Source organism: Colletotrichum destructivum, chromosome 10, assembly GCF_034447905.1.
Source record: "Colletotrichum destructivum chromosome 10, complete sequence".
NCBI classification, from domain to species: Eukaryota; Fungi; Ascomycota; class Sordariomycetes; order Glomerellales; family Glomerellaceae; genus Colletotrichum; species Colletotrichum destructivum.
In genome coordinates, this window is record NC_085905.1 from 1,397,118 (window position 1) to 1,421,069 (window position 23,952).

The 23,952-nt window shown below is 54.7% G+C and overlaps 6 protein-coding genes across 6 annotated transcripts; 3 read left to right on the plus strand and 3 right to left on the minus strand.

The window, feature by feature from the left end:
• Positions 1-13: 13 nt before the first annotated feature.
• Positions 14-2,923, minus strand: CDEST_14702 (uncharacterized protein). Its single transcript, XM_062930858.1, has 3 exons — positions 1,114-2,923; positions 436-1,021; positions 14-365 (listed from the first exon to the last, which is right to left on the minus strand). Exons 1-3 carry the CDS (start codon positions 1,246-1,248, stop codon positions 298-300), a joined length of 789 nt encoding a protein of 262 aa, XP_062786909.1. The 5' UTR covers positions 1,249-2,923; the 3' UTR covers positions 14-297.
• Positions 2,924-3,117: 194 nt separating this feature from the next.
• CDEST_14703 (Putative glycosyl transferase, family 8, nucleotide-diphospho-sugar transferase) lies at positions 3,118-7,316 on the plus strand (the record flags this gene model as incomplete). Its single annotated transcript, XM_062930859.1, has 8 exons — positions 3,118-4,587; positions 4,672-4,699; positions 4,757-4,863; positions 4,938-5,522; positions 5,593-6,101; positions 6,153-6,855; positions 6,931-7,020; positions 7,119-7,316. The coding sequence occupies exons 1-8, from the start codon at positions 4,549-4,551 to the stop codon at positions 7,314-7,316; spliced, it is 2,259 nt and encodes a 752-aa protein (XP_062786910.1). The 5' UTR covers positions 3,118-4,548.
• A 404-nt stretch (positions 7,317-7,720) lies between these two features.
• On the minus strand, positions 7,721-10,625 carry CDEST_14704 (Putative Zinc finger, RING-type). Its single transcript, XM_062930860.1, has 4 exons — positions 10,424-10,625; positions 10,227-10,331; positions 9,473-10,163; positions 7,721-9,425 (listed from the first exon to the last, which is right to left on the minus strand). Exons 1-4 carry the CDS (start codon positions 10,445-10,447, stop codon positions 7,786-7,788), a joined length of 2,460 nt encoding a protein of 819 aa, XP_062786911.1. The 5' UTR covers positions 10,448-10,625; the 3' UTR covers positions 7,721-7,785.
• A 176-nt stretch (positions 10,626-10,801) lies between these two features.
• On the plus strand, positions 10,802-12,080 carry CDEST_14705 (uncharacterized protein). Its single transcript, XM_062930861.1, has 2 exons — positions 10,802-11,301; positions 11,354-12,080. Exons 1-2 carry the CDS (start codon positions 11,029-11,031, stop codon positions 11,864-11,866), a joined length of 786 nt encoding a protein of 261 aa, XP_062786912.1. The 5' UTR covers positions 10,802-11,028; the 3' UTR covers positions 11,867-12,080.
• A 1,438-nt stretch (positions 12,081-13,518) lies between these two features.
• Positions 13,519-15,031, plus strand: CDEST_14706 (uncharacterized protein; the record flags this gene model as incomplete). Its single annotated transcript, XM_062930862.1, has 2 exons — positions 13,519-13,698; positions 14,846-15,031. 2 exons carry the CDS (start codon positions 13,519-13,521, stop codon positions 15,029-15,031), a joined length of 366 nt encoding a protein of 121 aa, XP_062786913.1.
• Positions 15,032-19,740: 4,709 nt separating this feature from the next.
• CDEST_14707 (uncharacterized protein) lies at positions 19,741-20,319 on the minus strand (the record flags this gene model as incomplete). The annotated part of the gene is made up of 3 exons (XM_062930863.1): positions 19,741-19,999; positions 20,052-20,237; positions 20,288-20,319. 3 exons carry the CDS (start codon positions 20,317-20,319, stop codon positions 19,741-19,743), a joined length of 477 nt encoding a protein of 158 aa, XP_062786914.1.
• Positions 20,320-23,952: the final 3,633 nt, after the last annotated feature.

Sequence of the window (23,952 nt, forward strand, 5' to 3'; positions counted from 1 at the left end):
CCTCAGCCTTTTGGATTAGAACGGGAGAACTCGGACCAGACGACGTGGACGGCACAAGAAATACAAAGAACGCGGCTGGAACATTCGGAACTTGAACAACGGATAGAGTACTGTGTTTATCATGAGGATGATCTTTGATTACGAGTAGACGACAGCCATCTCCCAGAGCGCTAGGGCAGAGCTGACCTACGATGCCCGGATTGATATTTACATCGTTCGCGCACTCTCATTCGTCTGACTTGTGACGTCAGCAGGATACAAGAGCCGGCCTAAGCAACCTCTGAACCACCAGATCAACTAGTAGATGTAGTGCTGGCCATGGCTGCTGGCGTTGCAAAATGCACAAATCCTAAGCCTCCTGAAGTCTGAGTTAAAAAGGCATCTTAGCACAAGCGTCTGAATAAAAGCCGGCCAGGGACGAGTAGAACCACTCACCTTTCTCAAGATTCCACAGAGCGTTGCTGATGATCAAGTACACCATCTGGTGGTAGTCCCAAGCATCAGGGCATACGCTAACAAGCTCATTGCCAGTAACGGAATAACCAGCTGTAGCAGGCAGGGAGAGCCATTGGTCGCACTGGCAGGCACCTCTAAAGTTCATGGAGGATAGATGGAGTAACGTAGTAGGGCGCAGAGAGCAGAGGAAGAAGCCCGCCAGGTCTGCGGGCTCAATTCTCGTTACTCTCCTCCCACCGAGTCTTAGGCCGACGATAAAGTCATTCCCACGGTAGAGGAGGGGAGTGGCTTCATGGTTGACCTGCTTGCACGTCTGCAAAATATCGACGTGGGGTTTTTTGGAGGTGAGTGTCACGACACGGGGCCTTGGCCGAGGGGCACGCTGATAGGCGATCCGGTGCTCTGGCGGCTCAATCTTCACACGCAGTTGGCGTCTGTGGCTGGACACGATGATTGGGTCTGGGGCCAGGAGCAGGAGCTCGTAAATGTCTAGGCGAAGCTCGTAAGGGAGGTTGAGGAGAGTTAGGCGATGCGGGCCTGGTCCCGTTGTGGGCTGCCGCGACGGCTGTAGGAAAAGGAGAATGCAGTCAGCACCCGTCTTTAGAGCCTTGGCCAAGAGAACGTGGTTTTCTTCCTGCAGAGACGAAAGAAAGCTACGCAAAGGTGCAGATGTCCGAGCCGCTGTACTGTAGGAGAGGTCGTCTGGACAATCCTGGGTGCATATCGGCAGTCCACCCAGTGTTCACTCGCTGCTGGTGTCCTCTCTCGCATGGTGTCTCGCCGTCCGGACATCTGCTTGACTTGCCTTGTCCTTCTCGACGCGTCCCTCAATCCAGGTAACGACGTGGTATGGGCAGTGATGAGGTGGGTTCTCCCAGATAATCCATGCTCGTGGTCAAAGTCGAGACGTGTATTGCCCACAACGTCGTGATGTTCAAGCCAACGTCACGCAGCTGAGATCCAGGCAGTACATTGCAGCAGAGCAGAGGATGAGAAGTCTTGGAGGCGGGTAGCGATGGAATGAAGGGCAGCGTGGATGGAACGAAACCGGACAATTGAGATATGTGATAGAGAACCGCTTGGAGACTAGGAACAGGTCGAGTCGAAATAACGAACCCCCCTTCAGCTGACTTACAATCGTGAGCGGCGTCTGTAGTTCAGAAGCCGATAGGCTTTGACGTGAGGGGTGGATATCCTCGCTCAAAGCACGGCGGTGACCGGGTGCATGGATTTCCATGGCGAGGGAGCGTACAAACTGGCTGGCTACCTTAGTAGTAATGCAGTGTCTGGGTAGGTGAGCGGCTTGGCAAGTTAGGATAGGATATCTGAACTGCCGCAAGAGGGACGGTGCAGGTGACGGGGAATTTCGGACATGTGAGGGACGCAGCAATATGACGAGAATTGGATCGCCAGATAAGACCAGCGGCTGTAAACTGGCCGTGACAGTCCTCATCTTGCTCTTCTGGTGGTTTTACTGGGAGCATCCTCCTATCTTGTCCTGTCCACGTCTTGATCATGAAAGGGAGGGAGGGAGAGTTCACCACTGAACAGGAGCAAAAAGGGCTCCAAGCGCCACAGCTAGCCAGATCCAAACAGGGATCGTCGTTGCGATAGAAGCCGCTGTTGCAGCTTACCGTTGGCTGGATAGAACGAGCTTTTTTGGCTTCACGTCATCGTCCTCTTTGCACCGGATGCGGGGAGCTTCGCTGAACGAAATGCACCTTCCCCACTGGACCGAGCTTCAAGAGTTCCGATCGTAAGAAGGGGCGGAAGGCTGTTGGGGAAAGCGGCGGCACGTGAGCGGGTGGTGTAACACCTCATGGCCCACAGGTCGACCAAGGATGGCGACGGCGGCTTGAGATAGGCTATGCGCGACGAAACTTATGTGGCTCTTTGATGTGTGTTCACCACCAAATTACCAAGCGACCCAGTAGATAGCTACATCGGACGATTAGACTTGGCCTCGGGAGGTAACACAGCATGCCATTGGAAGCTACGGAGGGAAATTGGCGATGGAATAACCAGTGAAACAAGATGTTACGTTTCCGTACCTACCGTACCTCGAGCTGAGTGAGCTCGGGAATCAAAAAGTAATCCATCTGTCATCATTTCTATTTCCAATAAAGTTAATACGCCGCACACACGAGGCTGGACTTGGATAGATTTACACACTTGTTTCTTAGGTACTTAGTCGTACCTCGGCAAGGGAAAAGACGGTTCCCTCTAGATGGCCTGTCTTGCGAAGCATTTGGTGTGGCTTTGGCATATTGCAAAGGGCCTTGAAGACCGTCTATGGTTCCCAACAACTTCTTGCGAGCTCTACGACTACATTGTCCGGGGCCAAACCCCCTGCTTCCGGACTAGCTCCAATCTCCTTTCTTCTTATCGTCAACTTAATGCACAACAGCGGAGGTGACCGCCGGCGATGGCAAAATGTGGGAGATGCCAGAAGTGTCCGAGGAGAGAGCCCCGAAAGTCGGCAAGAATGGTCTAATATCCGTATATCTGAGTCGTGTGTATATGTGTGTGTGTGTGTGTGTGTGGCCGTACGACACCGCGGTCATGGCTCGAACTTTCTGGAATTCCCCAAAGCAGGGGAATGAAGTGGGATACGTGACCCTGCCGCGTTGCCGCCGAGACTAGACGGGGAAAGATAAACTACGATTATGGTACGACAAGAAGGTAGTTGGGACCAGGTCCAATCCCAAAAGGAACCTTGCTATGCTGCGAACCTGCATGGGCATGGTACAGACTGGTCGGGGCTTCCAGACACGAACGCGCAAGGACCCTATCCGCCTCTCTACGTCAGACGTCAGACCGTAAAACGTCGTCTCAGCTTTCGCTCCTGTCCTTGCTTCTAGTTTCTTCTTCCCTCTTCTTCTTTTCATTGTCAAAGAAAGAAAAAAGACCAAGAGGTTCGGCTCCGTGCGCCATCTGCGACTTGATTTCTTGGCGCTCCGACAAAGGTGCAGGAGAAAGACTTCGTCCTGCTATCCCTACAACATCCATAGCCTATCCTCATCGTATCGTCAACCGCTGTCATCTCACCCAGCTGTCATCACCCACATTGCAATCTCCATTGCTGCAACAGCTTCGCTAGCATTGCTTTCAACGACCCACGCCATCTGTTCTGTCCTATCCGAACTCACACCGTCCTACTGGGACCCCGGTCGCGCATCGACGGCTTCCTTGCCAACGAGGGATCCGGATAGGTACTCTCACCGTATACCTTTATTTGGCTGGCCGCAACTCACCGACTTCTCTCATTGGTATCCTGTCTGTCCTCCAATTTCTGTGCAACTCTCCTCTTGTCTTGCTGCACAATGACCGGAGCCAGCCTCTTCTTTTACGGGAAGAGAAGATGTCACAGCTCAGGTATCGCGGCTAACACCGAGTTCCCGCTAATATTATCATTATGAGCCACAGACCACACGCAGGCTGATTTAATTGTCTAGACCTAGCTCGTCTTGTCTGCGCGCGCATGCCTGTCTGCGACAGAGGCATCGACGACCCTCTCTTACTTTCACACTCTTAATTAGATAACTGAGCGCTAGTGACGTTCTTTTCTGGTTCTCTCGTTCCTCCCTTCTTTAAGTTTTTTCTTTCATTGCTCAGGCAGTCATCCTCGTCGCCATATTCTGTCTTCTTTCCATCCATTTACAACGTCAACTTCCTCATTTGGGGGACGCAGGGGAATATCACACCAAGTCCTCGCCATTGACATACACTCACATTACGTATCTTTTGAACTGCAAGGTAACCCCCTGACCCACGCTTGCTGCGTGCCCACTTCCGCTGCCCCCTCCCACCTGGGCCACCTCCACGCCTCCTCATTCTCCGCACCTCGCACCTGGGCGGGACCTGAACCTAGACCAGCCAAGGACCTCGAATTCGACGCACGGTTCGCCATTTCCGCCACACCCATCTGCCAGCCGTCACCTTTACAACTTATTTTGCTCTGCACCACCAACCGCTTGACGGAACACATCTGTACTGTACCGCTCATGGCCATTCGCTGACAACAATATCTTGCCGTTGCCTTTTTGATACTGCCCTCTAGAATCTTGTGTCTTGAATCACTCCACATACACAATGGCGACGCTACGTGAAGGCGAACAAGTCTATGCAACGGTTCGTGGGCCTCAACCGTCATCGCGAATCCCGAGGACGGGACGGGCGAAAGTAAACAAAGAGCTAACCGCCACTTTCGCATAGCTTCTGTTGAACGACACGTACCTCCCAGGTTAGCCCAATGCCCCCAGTTGACTTTTTAACCCTCAGCTAACACGAATGCGACCAGGCGCATTGGTTCTCGCCCATTCTCTGCGCGATGCTGGTACCTCCAAACAGCTGGTGGTCCTGGTTACCCTCGACACCATTTCCGCCGAGGTCATCACCGAGCTCAGGGTGAGTTACCAGCAACTCATATCTTCGCCTTTCATTGGCCTCCCGGATGGTACGCTGATATACCTCTGCTGTAGGCCGTCTACGATCATGTCATTCCTGTTCCGCGCATACGCAACTCCCGACCCGCTAACCTGTACCTGATGAACCGGCCTGACCTGCATTCGGCCTTCACCAAGGTCAACCTCTGGAGGCAGACTCAATTCTCTAAGATTGTCTACATCGATGCCGACGTTGTTGCCTACCGAGCCCCCGACGAGCTATTCGACGTCAATGCCCCCTTTTCCGCTGCGCCTGACATCGGATGGCCGGACCTTTTCAATACGGGTGTTATGGTTCTGAAACCCAACATGGGAGACTACTATGCTCTCATGGCGATGGCTGAGAGGGGCATCTCCTTTGATGGTGCCGATCAGGGTCTTTTGAATATGCACTTTAAGAACACGTACAACCGCATCAGCTTTACGTACAACGTGACACCCTCGGCGCATTACCAATACGTCCCCGCCTACCGACACTTCCAATCGAGCATCAACATGGTGCATTTTATCGGTCCCGACAAGCCCTGGTTTCAAGGCCGAAAGGCAAGCAAAGGAGACTCACCGTTCGAAGACATGATCGGGAGATGGTGGGCTGTCTACGACCGACATTACAGAGTTGCCGTGAGTTTTCTTTTAATTTGGGGGCTTTTACACAGCCGCCGTGGCGGAACGAAAGCTTATATACGATTAGGAAGCCGCTCTTGCTTCCCTGCCTGAGCAGCAGCAGAAGCAGCATCATCAGGAACAACAGGCTTCTGAGATCGTACAGTACTTTACTAAGGGTGAATTCCAGCCGCAGTTACAGGCCGTGCAAGCAGCATCATCGGGTGAGCATCCTCACGGGACGCAAGTCTCCCACAGTCGCGATAGCACACACTTCCAGATGCCACCACCCCTTTTTTCGGGTCATGAGGTTCATGATTGTCCCAGCCACAATGCTCATGACCCTGGCTCGTCCCGGCTGCCCCCACACCGTGAGCAGCCGCACGTTGACCATGATGAAAAATCCCAGCCTGAGATCGCGTATCAGGCTGGTCAACCCTTTCCCCCTCCCAGCGAGTCGTTAAGCGGTTTTGCTGGAACGCAGGCTGAGGCTCGATCAGAGCAGGTTTCAGCACATCAGCGACAGAGTCCAACACCACCACCCGTAGAGCAGACGCGAGAGCCAAGCCCTCCTCCGCCAGCATGGGATGCTCAAAGGTTCGTCTGACACTGCTTTTTTCTTCCGAGCTGGGCGCTAACTTGGCCTAGGCAACCACCGCCAGCAGATTCGAGGCCCGAGGCGCTCAACTTCCCCTCGCAGACTTACGAGATGTCTCAAGACCCTGCTCCGTTTGTGCCCCCCGAGCGATACCCGAGTCCCCCGAGAAACATGTGGTACGAGGTTCCGAAGCAAAAGCCAAACCAGAAGCCTCGACCTCTCTTCCCATGGGAAATCAACCAGCCCAAGCCGACCAGAGTTTTTACCGCAGGTCAGGCTGAATCGGAAGCGGATGAGTCTTCGAGCGCACCGACTAGTGAGCAGTTGATATTGTCCTTATCCCAGGCTTCCGCTGAGCCGTCTCGTGTAGGATCATCGACTACTGGCCAGAAGAGCGAGCCCAGCACCCCAGCCACCCCGACCATCAGAGTCAGCCCATCAGACCCTTGGACTACTTTCGCACGCACAAATGCCTGGGATGAAGTACCCGAGATTGAGCGCTACGTCGAGGGTCTTCAAAAGCATCATCGTGGAAAGAGCCAAGGCTCAGTGGGCCTCTCTGGTGAGACGACGGTAAAGGAGCATGGGCTCAAGCTTACCGACTTCCCAAGTGTCGTCGAACGACCGAGTCTTCCAGTCACTCCTGCACCCATCCGCCGACCAAAGTTCTGGGGTGGTGGCCCTGGACCTGGCGATGGTGATGACGACGAGGAGCTGCCGATGGCCGATGGCGTGCCGCCGCAGTCGGACTGGGTATGTGTGCATGGAATTCGGTGGACTCCTGCAGACTGTCTTTGCGAATTGACTAACAAACTTTGGCGTTCCAAGGACCCTTCGGCACAGCTTCAGAAACTGGCTAAGCAACAGTCAGAAGCTTTGCTGAAGAAACTTGGTGGTGGCGAAGGTGGTCCCGAGGGTGTGAGTCGCGAGATCCCAGCACGTTCCCTACCATTTGGTTCGGAAGGTGTCATTTCACCTACTTATGTTGCGCAGTCATCTGGAGGGGTAGTGCTTAGTCCGCAGCCGGTAAAAGGCAGCGCGACCACGAGCGCTTTGCGCAATTTGAGTGGGGAGCAGGCATCATAAACAACTGCGGCAACCCCGGCGCCTGTCAGTTTCCAGGCACCGTCTGGGAAAGGGGCGAAGAGGCATCGTTGGAGGGAAACGCCGGGTTTGCACGTGAAGGGCACGATGTGCTCGATGCGTTAAGGTGAAGATGCGTCATGAGGCGCCAGCGTTTCTGTCTAATATTTAATTTACCCATCAGGAATATTCAAGCATACGAGGGATGAGAGAAATGGTGGCATTTCTAGGCGGGGAAGGGGGCCGTTGTAGTACATTAGTGGCCATGTTCACATGAGAGAGATGTCACAGACAGAGAAGGAATGGCGAATGTCGAGGCAGCTGGCGAGCGGTAATATACGATACACCTTTTGACACGTTTGCTGTCCGGTTGCGAGACAAGGCATGTTACTAACAGTTCCACCACCGTCGCATCTCCAAGTGCGACTCGTCAATGGTCTGAAGACATCACTAGTGTTGATTGGAATCGCGCTTGGCCTTGTGCGTCAAAAGTAATCGCTAATAGATAATCCTACAAAAGTTTGGTATGATTTTTACACCTTGAGAGAGAGCCAGAAAGACCAACCTGAACGCCGCGTAATGCCTTCCCCGCGTCCTCACTTACTCATCATCGTCGGCTTCCTCGACCGTGACGGCCCTGGCCTTGCCCTTGTTGCTGCTGCTGCCACTAGTACTATCCTCCTCCATGTCGCCCTCTCTCGCGGGAGGGGACGTTGACTTGTCGGCCGCGCTGTGAGGCGCGCTTTCATCCTGTCTAGGAACTTCGTCAACCGATGTCTCTGAAGGTGCCCTGTTGCCCAAGCTCGGTACTCCTGGTCCGTTGCCGAAGAGCTGGTTCGCCCCGCCCCAGTTGGGCAGTACGGGATTCGGAGCGAGAACAGGGGGAGACTCGGTCTGGGCTATGGTGATGCTGGGACCTGAAACGGCAGGCTCTTGACGCTGCTCAGGCTCGGTGGGAAGGGCCGAGAAGCCAGTCGACTGCGCAGGATTAGATTCTGAATACTGAGTTGCACCAGCAGCCGGTTCTTGTGCGACGGCAGCCGTCGGCTCTGACGGATGCGCGACCTCGCCTGATACCGAGGGTGTCGTCTCGGGAAACGGTTGGGATCCCGGGGCGCCCTCGATGCGTTGGAGGGGCAAGAGAGACCACCCAGGAGGAATGACCACGCCTTCAGGAAGCTCCGGACTACCGGCAGGAATCGCGTTTGAGTGGTTCGCGGCTCCATGTCTGGTCACGACGGGCCCACTCACTCGCAGCCCCGGGGGGATTGGAAGCTGAGACAAGGACATCGCGGGAAGCGAAAATTGCTGGTTGTGTCCCAAGTTGACGGCATTCGGTGCCGGTCCCCCATTCAGGGGCGCAGTTTGCGCCTGTTCTGATTGCTGCTGTAATTGACGGATGCGACCTAGCTCTGCAGTCAGGAGCTGGAGCGTCTGTAATTCTTGATGCATACTCTGGAGAGATGCGACCTCCCGCTGAATCATGTGTTCAAGTTGATGTATTTGCTGGCGAATTGCCGGCATACTGTTGCCGCCTGGCGGTTGACCGCCTGGCGTGAAGGGGCCGGCAGGGGCTCCTTGTGCGAGGGGCATAGGAATTGCCTCTGCGGGGATGCCCATTTGTTGGGCCAACTGTTGCATGTTTTCTCCCTGGGCGAACCCGAGACGAATGGGACCTAGCTGGAATACGCGAGCCGCTCCGTTGCGAGGTGCTTGTTGGGCCGGCTGAGGGCCAGGCGCAAGACCGGCTGCGTTGTCGGCCGGCTGTTGCTGACCACCCGGAGCTGCGGCAGCAACTCCCAGTCCGCCAAGACCGATTCTGGCGAGCCTGGCATCCCGGTTCTGCGGCGCTGCAGCATTGTCATTGACCACAACAGGGCTTCGGCAGGTAGGGCAAACTTGTTGACGCTCGAGCCAGCTCTTGAGGCACCCAAAGTGCAGGATGTGTCCACAGGGTAGCTTCTTGGGCCGTATGCGCTCGACAGTCCCGTTGCTGGGATCCCAGGGTCGCATCTCTTCTCGGCAAATGATGCAGGTATCTTCTCGTGCAAGCTCTTCCTGTGTAGCGTCAGGATATTTGTTCATATCCTCGACAGCCTTGCGGTAGCGCCAGAGCGCAGATCCCCTCTTGATGACGGATCTGGCGGTCATAAAAAGGTCCCGCATGATGTGGATGGGCAGGCCGTAGAATGTGAGTAGGATGCCGAAGAAGACCAAATAAATGACGAGCTTGACACAATCTGGAAGCTATCAGAATATGGTCACGGGGGTGAAAGACTGCACTTACCAGCAATGAGGTCAAGGATCAAGATCCATTGTCCCTTTGCCTCCCATCCCGGAACCTCGATGTCCATCTCGTCGATGTCCTCCTCACGGGGCAGATGAGTCTGATCCTCGCCCGATGATCCACTGTCGTGCTCTCTCTGGCGGATAAGTTCTTCGCGCTCTTCACGGACCTGTCTTCTTCTCTCCTCCAGTCGGTGTCTTGTTTGCGTCTTGACAATGTTCTGCTCCACAATCGAAACCATGTAGCGGATTCCTGTCCGCGCGGAGCACGTCGCCAGAACAGCGAACTCGAAGAGAAACATGACCATCATATTTGGTCGTGCTTGTTGGATGACGGTCGTTACGGTATATCGAAGGAGCCAGGTATCATACAACAGGCTTAATAAGAGCGAAATGCTGAGTCGAGTGTGGAAAAGACCGGGATTCGCGGGAGGTTGCTGCTCGAGAACTTCAACGCGGCCGTCGCCGATCCAGCCCCAAACCTTGCCTGTAACCAGAGCAGTAAACATGACAAGAAACCATGCACCGATCTCCTCCCGAAATATCGTCATCGCAAGACATGTTTCGGTAATAGCGAACCACGCTTTTTCGGAGAGCTGCTCGACCTCGACTTGTCGCAACGGGCCGTACAGGAGCCGTTGCAGACCGTATATTAGAACGCCGTAGATGAGATAGATGAAGTTGACCAAGACCTGTAGCCCATGTCAGCTGGTTGGGTTCCTCACGGGGTCAACAGCAGAACTGGTGCAGCGTACCAGTAAGCAGAAGTTGCTCTGCGCTAAATAAACCATGGCCGAATAAAAGTTCGCTCGTTGATGGAAGGCCGACACGACGACCGAGGCCGCCAGAGCCGTGGATACCTGGGTCAAAAGTCAGCGAGCTACGACGGAGGCATGGTGGACGGAGATGGAGCTATGAAAACGGAGCTGGAGAGCTCCCAGGGCTAACCTACCCCTGCGTACCACGCGAGCCTCATCGTGATTTGAGATGGGCTAATAGCACGGGATGCGGTAATGTAGAGTGAGGGTGACCCTCAAGTGCCCATGATGTTGATGCAGGCCCAAGGAAAATCCGGATGCGCGGTGTTTGCGTGGCACGTCGGAGCTTGTGGTTGATGCCACGTTAGTGACAACCATTCAATCCAACTGTGGTGGATTACCTGAGCAGTGACGCCACAGTATCCAACCAGCTAGCGCAGGAAGGTGGGAGACGGAGCACGTGAGGGTTCGTTGGAGCGGAGCTTCGGAAGCAGCTTGAGCCGACGCCGACGCCGCTTGTGGGCGCCAGTTCACCGTCGGCCGGGATTTTGCCGAAGCTCCGATCAGAACTATCTGTCTTCAGTGTAGTAAAGTGACTGACACTATCCGATTGACTGCCAACAAAAGTTTGTGTCCCTCACTGGGTTCTTCTGATTGCATTGACTGGCAAGGCCGAGTGAAGCGTGAAGCGTGAGGCGAGAAGCTTCCCCATACCAGCGTTTGCGGAGACTTTTGAAGATGACCACCTCCCTTTTGTAAACTCCAGTTCGGCATCACGAGGTATCACGCCGAAGGTGAAATGGCATCAACTTTGACGCCAATTGCCACGCCAGCGCTTCTAGCATCGATACGTAGTCGGCCGCATGTACCAAAACATGCTTGGTACTTCGTTGCTGCCACGACATTGGCTATACTGAACCGACCAGATGAAATACCGCAGGTCTATCAGCATGTCATGACACATGGAGTCGGTCCTGAAGACATCAAGCCGGACCCGGATGAACAACGTGAGATTTTAAGAAAGCTACGGGAGGCGCTCATCAAAGCATCCGCGGTTGGAGGTATGCCCAAGGTATTGTCCGAGCGTGCACTGTCAACGGGGAATATTCATTGACACGAGGCAGACGATCAATTCATTGATGGAGCTCAAAAAGGTCACGCCTCAGCACCTTCTGGATGAGCCGCGAGAGTCTAACAGCCATATGACTTCTTCGCCAACCGCACGACATGTGGACGTGTATGAGACACCTCCATCCGAGGTTCTGCAGCGAGGTCATGACTTCTGGAACCTCATATACGGCAAGATATCAAAACGCATCTTGAGTCAGATGGATAGATGTGGCACAGAGGACCTAGGCCTGACTGTCCGTCTGATGTATGGGCACATTCTGAGCAATACTAACGTGCTATCGCCCGTGGAGACATCATATGTCCTCATTGCTGGACTCATACCACAAGATGTGAACCCTCAACTCAAGGGACACCTCCGAGGCGCCCTCAATGGCGGTGCTTCTGTCGAGGAGGTGAGGGCCGTCAGAGGTATCGTCATGGACATTTGCGAAGCTTCGGGCATGAGGCAGCTTAGTGACGATGGCTCGGGTGGGCTGGGATGGCGATCCGAGGTGGCTACTGTGTGATCATTCAAGTGTACGCCGACGTGTGAGTTTCCCACCAAGCAATTGCAAAGACGCGCGAAATGCGACGAACGAGGAACGAGTCACGCTGGCTCGGAATGCGCAGGATACCGTTAGACTGGCGGCAATTTACCGATGAGACTCAAGGCGATAGACAACCTCGGCTCAGCTGTGGTATTCAAACGTATTACAACATGGCTAAAGGATGTCCTACTAAGTTACTTGTTTGTATACCTCGCGATACCGGAGATGAGGCTCAAGTCGTACCTTAAGGAATTCCGCACAACAGGAATTGATTCCGCAATAGGCGAGAGCGGAAGGCGGATTGCCCAGCACGGCGAGCAGGGCGAAGCTTGCTGGCCCACATGCGCTGCCACCCAAGCGGCCGAGTTGAAACGCAATACTGTGTTCCCGTGATGGTAAACTGTGATGCGATGGGGCAGAAAAGTATCCTGCGGGCATAGGGCATACGGCCGTACCTACCTAGTGCAGTGTACGGAAGCAAGCACCCTTGAAGGACGCAACCCCGGGGGCGGGGGCGAAGTTGTTGATGTCGAAACGCTTGCCTCAAGCGACCGACATGAACATGGGGCAAAGACAGGCCTGCCACGGTCGTGCAAAGCCCCCACCTTCTACACTAGAGACTGGCGCTGGGTTCCCAGAACCATACGACGGGGTCGCGGTGGAGTACGAACACTAACGGAAGGCTGTGGTGTATGTACGGATATATTGTAGGACGTCTTGCTGTTGGCTTGACCCATATGGCGGGCAACAGGCCCGCGGGGAAAAGAGGGAAGACAGGAAGAAGCAATCATGAACAAAGAGTAGAAGGCATCGCCCGTCCCGAGTTCCCCTAAAGTCACGAGGACGAGGGGTTTCTGGATGGCAAAGTCTTCGCCAAAACAACATCGTACTGTGTAGTTAGTGTCGACGATATGGATAGATGTAACAACAAGAACAACAACAACAGCAGCGCCTAAATCAGACATTCGCTCAAAAACATGTTGCATTTGTTATCTGGCCCTCCCCCCAACTGAGGTGAAGAGAGCGGACAAGGCAGCCAGCCACCAAAGGAGTTATTGGGTGTGATCGTGTTGTCGGCGTCACCCGGGGGGGGGGGCATTAAGATCTTCGCCAGGGCTCAGCCAAAGGAAGCACTGGTAAGAAACGATAGCAAGATTGGCGTGCTGATCTTCCGCAAGGTATACGCGACGTCTTCCCCCCTTCTTGTTTTTCGTCACCACACCACTGTTATGGACTGTGACTAGGTGCTGATACGCGCGCTGGATGAGGACATGCACTCGGTAGAGGGGCCACGTTGGCGACCAATGTTCCTAATTCGCAGCAATTAATTTCGGAAGCGTCTTCGTCCGGGAGCACATCCTTGCCACTCCCACTCCTCTCTCTTTTTCTTCAGGCCGAGGCCCTCCCCCAACCAAGGGCTCTTCAACTCATAGCATCCGTCGCTCGCTCCGAATCGTATATTGTTCACTGCAAGCGATTGGACAAGACGACGGGACCAGAAGGTACCCGTCTTGACTTCCTGATGGGCGAGCCTTGCCGCCGCCCCCGGATCACCGTCATCATATATTGCCTGTTTGGATCTGCTGTAGTTGCACCGCTGCAAGGAATGAAACTATCGAGTCGGTCTCGTCATGATCGTCGGGACGTCCATGTCTCTCGCCGACGACTGCATACACCGCCCCCCCCCCCGGTTTCGATCTTCGATTTCTCGACTCAGCTCTGCCTCCGCGGTCAGCAGGCATCACTCGCCTCCGGAATGGGTCATCCATGGGGCATCTCAGATCACGCCTCCCAACCCCGTTTTCGCTGGCGTGAAGGCATCGTGGGATTCGCCAACCAATTCCGCCCACCAGCTTCTTCTTCCAGAGGCTAGACCAACCTAACACGCAAATCGCCGAGTGGTCCAGCTTCATGGTCAGAGCTTTCCACTCCTCTTCCTCCTCTTTCTCCTCTTTCTCCCGCCTCGCCGATAAAGACCACCCCGACGCAATTCTACCCATGTGGTTTGCGGTGGATCTAAGGCCCTGGGGGCAACTTTGATCTGTCTTGAGTGACATCCCCCTTCGCGTCTAGACCATCGCATCATCGTCGGACGGGCGGGAGGGCGTGGCGCCAGTCGAAACCCGCTGTGCCGGGTCCATGTGGCCTCTAGATTTGTGAGACGTGTTCGTGACTTTGTTTCTTTCTCTTCTTGTGTGTTTCTACTTCTGATTATGTCCAAGGGCAATGAATGGGGCTGACAAGGGGAACGAACTAGCCCGGCCCAGCCAAGTCGGTTGCCATCTCAATTCTCTTTTAACACGACGTACCTTAGCCACAGAAGCACCCGATTGATCCACACCATCGCGCAACTGGCTCTCTCCCAGACGCATTGTTTACAGGTACATACATCAAGCCAAACAAATCCAATGGAAAAAAAAGAAGAAAATCCGCCTTTCTATAAAACAAGTAATAAAACAAGCTTCAGCACTGACCAAAACCCCGTCTCTGTTGTCACTGGCCCAAGCGCGCGCATTTGCACGCCCACAGAGCTTGCACCTCCTCGAGAGTCTAGAGTCTAGATTCTTGGTCTCAATTGTCCAGACCTTTTTGGTGCAAGGTCATTGTGCGTAGGTGCGCGTACATTTGTCCGGTGTCCGGGGAACATGCACTTGGTGCGCTGGACTGCAAGGCTAGTGGCCTATGTTCACTCCTGCAACATCCGGGCGTGAGTAGGCGACCCCCCCCCCCCCCCCCCCCCCCTGCTGCTGCGATGCCGGGTCCCGTCAGTCTGGACATCGGGACCCGGGAGTACGGTTCTGGCGGATATGTGTCTGTGACGGGGTTTTCTTCTTTGTTACCCAACTCATGAGAATTGCCGCACTGTTGTCAAGACATTTTGCGTGCACTTGGGACGGCATTCGATGCGTGTCTACACTTAATTTCAAGCAAGCAATGCACCGTCTTCGCAAGCCACAGCAAATATGCCGTCAATGGACGGCTGGGTCTGAGGCCGTCGTCAAGAGATACAGCATGTCGCTAGTCATCCCATCCCCCTTGACTGTCCCTTTCGTTGACAGTCCCCGCAGAGATGAGTGGCTGTACGGAACGCCACCGCCCAACAATGCGTTGGAAAGGAAGTTTCGCACAAAGAACGCCCCGTGACACTAGCATCTCAGAGGCCATGTTGGCCATCGACTTCCATCAAAAGCCAGGGCGTAGAACCAGAGCCAAGGAATGAGACAATGAACTCAACGACACATACCGAAACGCCCAACTGTCTCGCAGCGCTTTCTGGATCATCCATTGTGCCCAGGAGTCAGTCGTATGCCATCTTTCTTTCTTTTCTTCATTTCCGAGTCCGCGAAATATATAACGTCGTACGATCAAGTACGAGTCAGTCTGCTGTAGCTGTTCGTGGAGACATGGGTGCTGTTGGAGAGAACGTCCCCCCCCTTTCCCTGGCGAGGAGTCATCCTACCCCCGCCCGGGTCACGAAGCGGTATTTCCCGCGCGTAGGAGTGACCCTGCTCTTCTGGGGTAGTGTCGTTTACGCCGCCGGGCCGTCTACAACAACGGGGGTGGTGAGAAGACTTGCTTTTTTGTTTTGCAGTGTCCGAAGCACACTGTTGTCCGCCCCGCGGCGGCAAATACGTGACGAAAACACTCCCCTATCCAGCCTCAAACACCTGGCCAACGCTTGAGTTGGGCTTACTGTTGTCAGGCGTGTGAAAGCCCCGACCTACGTCTAAGGCGAGTGAGCCATCGCCTTGTCTGGTAAACCAACCAACACCATTTTGTGAACACCAACCCTACAGTTCGGGGGCTGTGGAGGAGCGTTTGAGTTTAGACTTCTGGCAACCAACTGAGCCATGACATACCAAGGATCCAACCACCCCCTACCTTTCCGAAGCAAGGACGAGAGCCGCCTCTGAGTCGTAGCGTCGATGTGTCGTCCCCGACTATTTGGGTAGACATGTCACGGCAGGATTTAGTGGTGGCTTGGGTTTTTTCGATGTGGCCGTTGTTTCCTTGGGCCAGAAGAGGCTTCGTTGGTGTACGAGGGCCGCTGGGAAGGGGGTGGTGCTCATGAGCATCATCTGTTGTAAGGATGTCGTACGAACCCAGCCCGACAGGCTCCTCGTGAATGAACCCCTAGCGTACGGCTGCTCCCAATGACAAACAAATCATTTTGCAACTCCGATAAAGATGTACCTGCGGCGACAGCAGACCTACTCCATACCCAGGCAAGGTGTGATAAAGACAGCATAGTCTAAATACAGCCACGATCTATCGAACACACCGGGATGTTTTCAAGAAGCAGAAAAGGGGCCCGCGCGGGTTGATCACTCGCTGTTGGGGCAGCCAAACGGGTGCGATCCCACGGCGGCTGGCTCACCTCTTCGCGAAAAGCCGTTGTAGAACACAGAACGGTGTGGGATGGCGTTCCAGCTAGGACACGAGAGAGAGCGTGTCTCCTGCTCCGAGGACTCTCCTCTCGCAAAGCCACACCATTTCCTCGACTAGATCAGATGACAACATGTTTGATGGAGAGCGACGAGGCCAAAAGTGGACGCTTCCTCGGTAAGCCATGGGTGGCTCCTGGTGCGAAGTCAGTTATCCCCCCTTCCACAGAATGGGGGAATGGGGTCGACTATGTTCACCACCCTCTGCTGAATCTCAGCCCGACGGTTGCGTCTTGATCTCAAGGTTCACGCGTCGAGGCTCGAACGCATCATACTTTACATCCTGTGTTCGAACGCATGCAAACCCGAGCTCGTCACAAGTAACACCTATCAAGAAAAGCCTCATTGAGACCTTGGAGTCGACGGAATCGCGATGTGACGCGCGCGACATTGTTGAGCTGTCATGCTGCCCTCCGCCGAGTCCGCTCGGCAGCCCTGATAAGTCGGAAGATCGACACGACAGTATAATACGACGGGGGAAGGGGGCAAACGAGCAGTAGGCCCATCATGGATGGGCGATTCCCCTTCCTTGCCGGCTGTGACGACGTTCAAGTGGTTGCTTCCTGCCATCATGTTGCTGCTCCACGCCCATCATAATGGAGTTTGGTATCGGTTAGTACAATGTACCCTCTCCCTCCACAGACCCAAGGAAAAGGACCTGGATTTGCACATCATGCATGATATGTCGATCAATATTCACTTAGACTCATGCCTGACCTCTGGCGTGACATTGTGTCTACAAGACGGGAAGCCATAATTCCTCATCAATGACAAGGGTACATGCGGTACACCGCTTAGAAATATGGGGAGGAGGAGAGTGGGAAAAAAGGCGATAGGATGGGATGAAACAGGACGGGGATTCTGATGATACCCTTGCCAGGCTTGCCCTGTACGTGTAGCTCAGCTCTCCACATCCAAGGCCGCCAAACCCGTTCTGGAGCGCATGCATACTGGCCATAGGCAAATCTCCCACGACCAACCTATCAAGATGAGCAGAGGGATCGGAGAGTGCAAACGGAACGGGGGCCGCAGACACGTCCTCCGCCCAAAGTCAACTTCATATCTTTCTCATCTCCTCCCTTACCTGACACTGCCGGCACACCAAGTAGTCCGAATGCATCCACCGTTCGTCCCGAATCCAATGGGACGATGACGAGGGGACCGGGAAGTATACTCTGTAGTAGTGGACGATTTGAGGGGAAAGAGAAAGCGGCTGTAGTTACTCGCACCATGTTGCAAGGACGCACTGGCGAAACCTATTAACCATTTGCCCATGAGCTGCGAGGTCTTTAGCGACCCTGTGTAGTCTAGGCTCTTTGTATCCTGCGTCCCCCCTTTGGAAAGACGGCGATGGAAACGATAGGGAACGCACATCTTCTTTCCTCTCTTCTTCTTCTTCTTCCCTCTTGCTTTCTGACCGTTTTCAGCAAGCTTTGCTGTAAGGGGCATGGTGGGCCTCAGAATGGCGAGAATCGAGCGTGGGATGAGACTGGGTTAGAGCCTGCTCAACATCGTGATTCAAGGCGGGGGTGTCAGTTGGGGGGGGGGGGGGGGGGGGGGGGAAGGGACTGATGCTTCACAATAACCTAGTGCCAGCGCGAGACGCTAATCTGGGGGTGAAAAGTATGAATACCAGTACGAGGTATCTTCACAATCTCTCTCTCTCTCTCTCTCTCTCGGCTACCTGGGCAGGACGTGGTCACAACAGGGCTTGCCTTACACTAGCATCACCCCCGGGACATGCTACTTTGTTCTCTTTTGGGTCAGTGTGTACACTACCTAAATAGGTACCCTCCTTACGTATCCCAAATGTCGGTACCAACTTAGGTAGGCCTTGCAGTAGGCCAGGCTTTCTCCGGCCTCCTCAATGCTTTCAGAGTCTAGCTTAGAAAACGACAAGAGGAATGTGTGCCTTGCGCCCCGCTTTTTGCTACCACTGGGGCTGCGTGTGTTCGGAGTTTATCTCATTTGGGGTTAAAGATAGAAACCTTGATTTGACGCGTGTGGGGACCCTTCTTTCATTTTTTTGCTGCCTTCCTGGTCCTTCCACGAGGCCTCATTCCGGTCGCTGGTCAGACAGAGGGTTTCAACTGCATAGGCGTGCTATGTACTGTATGATGTACAGACATCGTTGTCGTGGTCTGTCACCCTAACTTGTTCTACTGCGTGCTTACTGCTACTGCGCACTGCGGGCCTAGCGCTGCCTTTTCTTTCTTTTCAGTGGAGATGCAGACGTGAAAGTCTTAGTTTGCTTGTCCTTCCATCTCGCTGCCCATTCAGAATCCAGAGTGCCACGATATGCCTGCTCTGCAAGGGCTATGAGACATAGGCCAAGAAGACCTGTAGACGACTGTCGACGGTTTGGCGGTCGAATGAACCGCCCCCGCCCCCTCCCCCAGGGCCCTAGGTCCAGGGAGCCCAATGCAAGAACCATGGGGGACTCCTGGTTTTCCCAGGCCTCGGGCTTGGGCGAAGCTTTGAGGCGAACGCCCCCGTCTGTCCAGGTAGCCCCCGAATGGTTCGCACAAGAACACGGTCGTGAGCCGGTTGGCAACTTGGTTGTCCTCTCAAAGGAAGGAGGCCCAGCGTTCTCCAACACGCCAGCCAGTCTCTCACACCCCCAACTTCAAACCGTCGTCCCAGGATTCTGGTTCTTGCGCAGACTTTGGCGGGTTGGGTAGATGCCGCCGGTCCGTCGAAAGCCACTGTGGCACGGGCAAAACCGTTGTCCAAAAGTCGAGAGGCCACGCCCAGCGTCGTGTAGCGTGGACCGCGCGCCGCCTCTGCCCCGATCCAGTCGAGGCCAGTGTAGGCTTTGCTGAACTCACGAAGGCTTAAGCTTGACCCGTGTTGGAAGTGGTGGTGGTTGTCCTTGGTCAGAGTCTCCAAGTCGCCAATACAGTATGTTCCTCCCGCCCCACCATGCCCATATGCCTCTCCCAACTTCCCCCTCGACCAAGACAGCGCGCCCCATGCCGGTCCGGGACAAGGGTCCTGGTCATTCTCGTTTACTATTGCCCTTTTCGTCGCAAGTGCCCTTTCTTGCATCGATTCGGTAAGGCAGGGTCCTGCCATGTGAGATCTGCGGAATCCAGAGAAGCGGATCCATGTCCGCTCGGATTTGCATACTTAGTGTATCTGCATACTAACTATCCACATCCCCCTGCCATACTGGTTCCGTCAAGCCTTTCCCTCATGGGAGAATGACACTGTACACACAATGACTGTGGATACTGAACTCTCCAGTGCAGTGTGAGAAATCCACAATTGTTAACCCCCCCCCTAGCAAGCGCCGTCATTCTCAAAGAATTAGGTATCTCGTTTATTCGACACACAAAAGCAACAACGCTCAATGCTGCTGCCTTGCGTGTTCTAGGTTGACCCTCCCGGCTTCCGACCCGCTCACGTTTAGGACATCCGCATGACCCACGTGTGGATCATGACGGCGAGCCAGAGTCGAGACATGCCCACAATCGCACTGAGTTCGAGATGCGGCAACGGCACTTTGTTTGGGGCCTGCGAGGTGTTTGTGTTGAGAGCGTTTGTGCGCCCCCTTGCTCGAACAATGCGAGCAGACCAATCAATACCACGCGTGTACTCCCGCCTCAAAATGTGAACGGAATGGTAAAGCTGATGAAATGTGTTGGAATGCCTTGATTTCACGAGACTGGTTCGACATGCAGTTCGTGACTGTCTATAAGGCATGCCGATGGGATTACCATACAGTAAAAACCTGCCAGCCAGCCCGCTCGCCGTTGACGAGAAGTGAACAAGACTCAACGGTCGCATCATGGATGTTCACCAGCCCAGGGGCCGAGAGGGTCGAGTTGAGGAATGTTGATCCGTCGGACACGGAATGACACACGGGCCACGCACCCCACCCCGTTCCACAGCTCCACAGCACACTGAGATGGGGGAAGTGAGGAATCGGAAGTCGATGTGTGTGTCGTCGTACCTACACTGGCTGTACGAGTAGTGGCCTGGCATGTGCCGCCGATATGTACCGAGAGCGTATTTCTCTGGTCTCTGTGCCTGAAGCCCTATGCTCCACGCGCCCGTTGTTCCGCTCGGCGACGCCGATCCCAGCAACCTTAATAATCGATCGTCGCTTGTGCAGCCAATGAGAGTCACCAGTAGAAACCAATCGGTGACATGTCTGTCTTCTTTCCCTTGCTGCAGCAAATCCCGCGGCTTTGGGGCAATCGCCGCAAAGACTGACCCATTGGGCGGTTGGAGAAGGCAACAACGGCGATATTGACTATGGCCGTGGGAGACAACGGACAACTTGCAACTTGCAAGAGAAGCGTCCCTTTTGGCCGGCCTCGGTTATGGTTGTTTGTTCCAAGGATATGTACTAGTGCACACGGTCTCTGGCCCCCCCGGTTCTTGACATCCACAGAGTCGAGGTCGGCCAAGCAGGTAGGTAGTCAGTCAAGAGACCCCTGGGGCCCAGGACCATCGCACAGCTTGCCCAAGTAGGAAGTTAGTGGCACGTGCATCCCGTCCTCCAGGGTGTCGTTGTCAGGTAGTGCGTCTGTTTCCCCACCCTGTTCGTTCCTCCCTCCCTGCACCGAACAGCCGCCTGTCGTCCCGTCCGCCCTCGTCCCAAGCATTCGGATGGTGGATTCTGCGTCTCCAGCATCTGCATTCTGTGCCTCTGTGCGTTCATTTGTGCCTCACTTCCGCATCTTACCTGATAAGTACCCCGTAAGTTGTAGCGCCTCAGAGCAGACAAGGTCGGGACCCGACAGCGCCGAGTATGATGTACCTGATGATGAAGGTAGCCCCCGTTCCGACGGCGGATGATGATGGCCCACGCTGCCTCGACAAACACCTCACTTTATCTCGAGTGCTGTCCGGGATTGCTGCAAGTAAGAGGATAGCTTTGCGAAGAATGCCTCGTCAGAAGCTGCCCGAGAGAGGTAGGGAATGGCCCGCGAATGTAGGTACCCAGGTACTTCACTTCTGATTTCGATACCAAGATAGAATAGGTATCTCGGATGGCGGGACGAAGCAGGCTTCTGACGGACGGGTTCTTTCCCTCTTTGCCCAGTGTCACTGCCCCCTGCACCACTCACTGCTGCTGCAGCGACTGCGGCCGCGAGACTGTATCCGTACCAGCACCGCGGTGGCAGGCTCAGCCCTATGCTCCCAAGCCCGTCCCGACCAAAGACTATTCAGGGAAGTGCGCTCTCGGCCACACGCTACCCGTGCCTTCTTGGGTACTGCCTAGTCACAGAGTACATGAATAGCCGACTGGGAAAGCGAAGGGCGTGTGATTGAAATACCATACCACAGTCCAGTCCCCCGCCAGCACGCTGCAGCATACCTACCCAGAGAACCGTGCTGGAATCGCGACGGCGCGGTTACTGCTCTTTCCTGGAACGTGGGTATTGTGATGCGAAGAAGAGGACAGGAAACCAGGGCGCCGGCAACTGATCCGGCGATTCGGATAAACAAACGCATTCCATCATTTCCCATCGTTAGACCTCGACAATGAAACGGGTACCAACTGGACGGGCCACTATGACTGCCCAAACACAGACGCTCGGCGCAATGCGACCTTTCTTGACGGGCCCTTGACCCAGCCAGCCTGAAGATGCCCTCTTCCGTACCAAGTTTCGCATCATCGTTGCGACCCCACAGACACGGATGCCCGAGATGCATAGACCCAACCATCGTCGGATCGCCCACCCTGGGGCCTACAGACTGGCCTAGCCTTCGTCCCCAGTCATGACCACCAGGTCGAAGTAATCGTAGGCCCTACGGACTATCTGCGTGAGAATGCCAAGCCGGTCGGGGGTACATTTTATCCCATGTCATCAAAACCGTCCCATCACTATCCCACCCTACTATGCAACAGTGCTTGCTTGCAACCCCCCGCCCCCTGCTCAGAACTGTCATAACAACCATTCGCTCCGTATAAGAATTGGTCATGGGATCGCTGACGAACCTGGGTCTCATTGAAGATACAACCGGCAGACGAGACGACACCACGCACCAACCGAGTGGCACGGTCGGCTCGGTGCATGCCATCCCTCGCAACAGGAGCTGTCAGCAAACGAATACTTTGCGTCTCCACTATTGGTATTGCTGCTTACCGCAGTTGCCAACAATCCCGACCCTTGCTTTGTACAGCCTATCTTTCCGGAACCTCGAGACTGTTGCACCTCTCATTCGTTCTCCAGCTACCTATGGGCCTTGCTCCCCGGCCAGCATTGACCAAACAACGACCCCTCCTCGTTTTCGGCAGTCGTGGTCTACCGAGCTTACCTGGCCACCTCCATGTTCTCAAAGCGCCAGACTAATCGAGGACATGCCCCTATTCCACCACAGATAGCATTCCCGTGGTGGCCAATGGTACGCCTTGGCGGCAAATGGGAAATCGCAGTCACCCCAACCCCGGGCCAGTGCGACGGCCGCTAAAACGACTGACAAAATACGTGGTGCCGGTCGGGCTACTCAGGTGCCTACGACGGCGGCCGACGGTCTGCACCTCGAACATGCCGTTCTCCCTGCGTTCGCATGCAAATTCTACCAGACGTTGTCTCGCGAAAACACTTTCAGGACGCTCTGACACACATGTCGGAGCCCATGACCCAGGGTAGGAGGAGCAGAAACAGGAGGCCCGTACCTAGTACCGATCATCAGGGCAACCGTGGAGGCTTGCATAAGTAGGCAACACTGGTAGGAACTTTTGTCGAATCGGTAGGGCTGAGCGCCCTGAGTGCCTCCTCCGGTTGCAGACATGCTGCCGCCGCGATTTGACAGTATGCAAGTCGGCGTTGAGAATCCCCAAGAATCGGGCTCTGGCGGCGGGACAGAACCGGCGCGCGTGCTGCATGTTTCTTCATTCAATACCCAGCTGGCTGGTTACACTTCAACTGGCGGGATCGCTCCCGTACTTGGGCTCCCACGCGAACCCTGGAACCAGCAAGTCACCGAATGAAAGCATGCGACGGGCTCAGAAACTATGAATCTGGGAACTTTGCTTGGTTGAGCCCTGGATCAAAGTCTCATTCTGATTTACGGATTGCTATGTCCCAACTCATGGCAAGCGGGTCCAAATACTCGGAAATGCTTGCAAAGACCCGGTTCACACCACTGAAAACAGTAGTATGATAGAGCTCCCCCAATCTGGTGGTTTGGGACTCTCCATTGACTCACAAGCCTCCCCGGCCGGTACGTTGTCTTACAGTATAAGCGCCCTTCCGTAGCGGAGCACTAGAACGGATGCCACAAGGTTCGACGAGAGTCCTGGGTCTCAGCGAGCATCATAATGGCCCACACTGCCTCCATTGGATGACTATCCGCATCTCGTCCGACACGGCGGTATGCTTGCGTTCTTCGGAATAAACCTTCGCAGCCGTGGTTAGGGGCTTAAAGGCAACCGGCCCGCCGTAGTCAGTGGCTGCCTAAGATTGTAAAGATAACATCGAAGCCACCGGCATGACTTCACATGACGCTGGAATCACGGCATGCCAGGGACGAGTGCGCTCTGGGGAAATGTAACCCAAATGACAGAGCTCCTCCTGCCGAGGGTCGTACAATATTACGTGCCACTTATCGACATGCTTCCATGTTTGATGACCGCAAGGTTCTCGAGAGACAAGAAGCTCG